Source organism: Bactrocera neohumeralis, chromosome 2 (genome assembly GCF_024586455.1).
Source record: "Bactrocera neohumeralis isolate Rockhampton chromosome 2, APGP_CSIRO_Bneo_wtdbg2-racon-allhic-juicebox.fasta_v2, whole genome shotgun sequence".
Classification (NCBI taxonomy): domain Eukaryota; kingdom Metazoa; phylum Arthropoda; class Insecta; order Diptera; family Tephritidae; genus Bactrocera; species Bactrocera neohumeralis.
Genome location: NC_065919.1, coordinates 71,699,743 through 71,703,915, shown reverse-complemented (window position 1 = coordinate 71,703,915; position 4,173 = coordinate 71,699,743). Strand labels below are relative to the sequence as shown.

Here is a 4,173-nt window from a genome sequence, read left to right as displayed (position 1 = left end):
TCTTTGGTCATCGTCCTTCTTCCGTCGGGGCGTGGGCGCAAATCAGCGATATGTTGAAGAACCTCGCTTTTATGCGGATTGTGGCTAGACGTTCATTCACCGGAGTGAATGATAGTACTCGGCGACGGAGTCTCTCTCCCACCACGAATCTTACACCAAACTTGCGCTCCTTTATATGGCCACTGTAGTAAATGTCACAAGGACGTACTCGTCTCTGTCCTTGTCCCGTCCATCGCATTTCTTGGACGGCGGTGATGTCAGCCTTTGTCTTTACGAGGACATCAACCAGCTGGGCAGCGTACACCTCCCCAATTAAAGGACCGACATCTTCAGAGTGCATGCCCTCATTCTAGTCATATTTCGTTTGCTGCATAGTCGTCATCAAAAGGGTCTCTCATCCGGGAGGCTGGTTGTAGCTCTTCACTGGGGGTGTTTTTTACGTGGCGGGTCCCAAACCCAGCGCACAACCCTTGTAGGGAATGTTTCGCCTTCTCACTTTAACTCCTTCGAACGGATGTTCTTAGGCTACCCAGAGGATACTTGGTCAAGACTGAAGTAGTGAGCTGCTTTGAGCCATGTGTAAAGAATCGTTTCTGGCCACTCCCAGAGTGAATGGCGATCAGAGAACTTTCTCACTTGCGTGAACTTTACACATGACTCATCCTCCTCTACACATGACTCCATCCTTTTTGCATTGAATAAAGAGCAAAAAAGCGGAACAACCTTATTTTACAATCTTATATAATTTATTCGTATAGGAGTTTTCTGAGATTGTACATATTTCTGTACGGTATGAATAAATGCCATATTACTTGCTAGGCAAAACTTCCGTACGTGAAATAAAAACTATTTTACTTGCGAATATGGAATTTGTGGAATTCTGTGCATTCATAGCATTTTTACTCACACTGCAGTATCTCGGTTGATAGCAACTCCTCGGGGCGTTCATGCTCACAAAAAAATAGATAAAATTTATCCTTGAGGCGTAACTCCGCGTTGCGTGTGGCAAAGTACCGAGCGTGCAGGAAACGCACTGTGTCCGAAAGAATGGTGATGAAACCCTGCAAAAAAGATTACACTTGAAAACACTGAAGAAAAAACATTAATGCAAGAGAAATGGCTGTAAGTAGAAGGTAAGCGAAACGCACTCAACGCACTAAGTACGCATTCACACGCGAAACTCAAGAAAGCCCCAACGAACATAAATGCAACTGTAAACATACGCACTTAAGCGGAGGCAAATATACTAAAAACATAATAGGCGAATGAAGGCTGTCAGCGCAGCGCTGTTATCAGCGTTGCTAGCGAAGGAGGCAGCGCGACGCTTTACCCACCTCGGTTACAATGCCAACAGCGCGCAGCACACACAGCTCCAACTCATCGTTGTAGGCTAAGTTGTCAGCGCATGTGTTGTTGTAACTGTCTCCGCAATTGCTGCTGCGGCAGCTGCCTCTGCCACCGCTACCGCCATCCAGTTGACTGACATCAATCCATTGCAGTCCAATTAGGCGTCCCTGCTGGGACAGATTGCGGAACGCCAGCTGCACCGCCTCGAGGTATTCCCGCTGCAAGGCGCTGTCTGCGTCAACGCGCCCATCATGGACAATCAGCACCGAGGAGAATTGTGCGAAGTATCTTTGTACTGGAAGAGAAAGCAAACGGGCTCAGTGGCAGTAGCAGTTTGTGACACAGATAGTGACGGCTGTAAAATTCAAGCGACGTCGGCATGTAAATTGGGTGCTAACGGTGGCGCAGTTATTTCCAGTAGCCGTTAGCCGGAGGTATGCAGTTAACTTACTTAAGAGCTGCAACAAAGTTGTGACGTGCGTTTGCGTGTGTGTCGGCCACATTTCGTTCGGTTGTTGTAGACTTGTTGTTGGGTTTTATAGTTGCTTCTCCGACAGTTCGCTTGTTGCTGTCGTAACGGTTTTTATGCATCTGCTGCAAGTTGACTTAAAGGTTGCACTGCTTTTATATCCAGCCGTGGGCAAGCATGAATGTATTAAATGTTACTTTCCCATGCATTGCGAGCGAACGGAGGATCCGCGTAGGAAATGGTCATTTAATTGGTCTAAAGAGGGACAATTTGCCAGAAAATTTGTTGATATATGAGCTATTTTCGCAAATTGAAAAATAATTGCTAGTTAAACAGTGAGTTGGTGCACATTTCAGCTGCGGAAAAGAAAATAGTTGGGAACTGTGGTAAATTGATTTGGTTTAATTTTTAATGAGAAAAAATGTGGAGATAATTGGATAGCTCACTTGTTATGATCATATTGGTTAATAGTTATGTGAGCGAAGTGTGTTCTTCAGAATAAATTTTATGATTATTTTCCGATGATTACTTATATTGCAAAGACAACTTTCTATTTAATAGTTCTAATGGGAAAAAAATCCTTCGTCTTTAAGAATTGTATCTCAAAGACCTATGTAAAATTTTATAAAGATCGGTTGAGTAGTTCTCGAGAAATCTTGCCAACCGACTTCAAAAACATAGTTTCGATGAAAACGCGTTTAAAAACGGCACATTTAGCCTGAACTAGTCTCGAGCGCACAAGCTTGTATCTCCGAAACTGATACTCGAAACAACATGAAAATTTGGGAAAGTTATAAACAAGTGAAAAGCTAATAAAAAATTCGATTCCTTTCTCATTTCGAACTAAATAGGGCCCGATGATGCCGCAAAGCACAATCCGCCCCAAACGGTAAATTTTTGTGGATGCAATTGCGTTTTCTGAGACACACGAGGAATTGACTCAACCCAATAGCAACAATTTCGTTTGCTGACGAAGCCAGAAATGAACTAATTTTTTTCACGAAGAACTTTAATCTTACAGTAGAACCTTAACGTACGTAGTAGTCTTGGACATTTTCAAGCGTTGTACCTTACTAAACACACTGACCAAATTTGACACACATCCGTAAACAAACATTCATCACGAACTCTCAGAATCACGTCATCCCTATTGTTAGACACAAATCGGAGTGCTGTGTAGGGATTTATCCTTCACTCACTGCGAATGGGTAAAGGACTTTTATCGAAAATGTTTTACAGAAACAAAAATACGGGGAATTACTACCAGTTTCTCCAAGGACATTATCTTAAAACACTAAACGCTACCAGGAACTATACCTAGTCTAAAACTTAGAATATCATCCATAAGTAATGTGCGACTTTTAAGTCTTAATTCACCATTATGAAAAGGAAATGAGCACCTGCGAATTGTCCATAGTTTAGAAACAACAACAGTATTATTCAAAGTCTTGCACCTCCAAAGCCTTAACATTTTCTTATCTTTACAGCAATTTGCTGATTCCATCCCAAAAGAACTACGCCGGCCTGTCGGGCGTTCTACATCTCTCGGCAAAAATAGTAGTCCAAGGAGAAAGGTCTGGGCTATAAGGCAGGTGAGGCAAAACTTCCCAGCCAAAGTTTTCCAAATAGTTTTAACCGGTCTTGCAATAAGATGCACATCAATGTCATGATGGAAAATTATTGCTTCGTTTCTAGTCAATTTGATGCGTTGTTGTTGGTAGAGTTCCTCATTAATGGTCTCACCCGATTTTAGATGTTCATGCCTTTCTTATCCCACCATTACCATGACATCATGGATGTTTCGCTTGAACGAAAAGGGTTTATTTTTGTAGCGTTCAAGCAACATTTCTGACAAGCGGAATCGTCTTTCAACGTCTATTGGCTTCAATTTATATGACACCATATTTCCTTGCTTTTTAATGTATCCGGCTGCTTACATAACTGCTTGCGTGATTTCCAAACATTCTGCGAACTCCTTTTGTGCTTCATCGAGTAATGCTTTTAGTTCCTTATCTTCAGACTTTTTGGCCGCCCACGACGTTTTTCACCTTCCAAGCCAAAATCACTACTTTAAAACCAACATAAAATTCTACGATAATACTATGATTTTTGTCGGAGTTATTATCTCAATTACCTTGCAGGACGCAATAATAATTGCATCAAAAGTTTTTGGTGTTCATTGGAAAAAATGCTTTAGCCAATATAACTTTTTGAATATTATAGCAACTATGGCACCAAAAAATGGTTCCTAGATGTCTCACAATTATCTAAGTGAGAACCGAGTGAGAGTCGAGTTCTTTCAGCCTGATATATTTGTTGTTGTTATATATGTTATATATATGAGATAACTAATTACA

General features: G+C 41.6%; 1 protein-coding gene across 4 annotated transcripts in view; it reads right to left on the bottom strand.

Moving 5' to 3' along the window:
• The window catches only part of LOC126751489 (uncharacterized), a 16,788-nt gene extending 14,839 nt beyond the window's left edge, over window positions 1-1,949 (bottom strand). For 2 of the 4 annotated variants that reach the window (XM_050461805.1, XM_050461813.1), the window contains exons 1-3: window positions 1,799-1,949; window positions 1,335-1,642; window positions 908-1,061 (exon numbers count right to left, since the gene is read on the bottom strand). In XM_050461805.1, the coding sequence (XP_050317762.1) occupies window positions 908-1,061; window positions 1,335-1,642; window positions 1,799-1,850 (514 nt within the window). In that variant the 5' untranslated portion in view covers window positions 1,851-1,949. The remainder of the gene's footprint in view (window positions 1-907; window positions 1,062-1,334; window positions 1,643-1,798) is intronic. The other 2 variants (XM_050461821.1, XM_050461824.1) reach the window with 1 other exon arrangement.
• Between the last annotated feature and the right edge of the window lie 2,224 nt (window positions 1,950-4,173).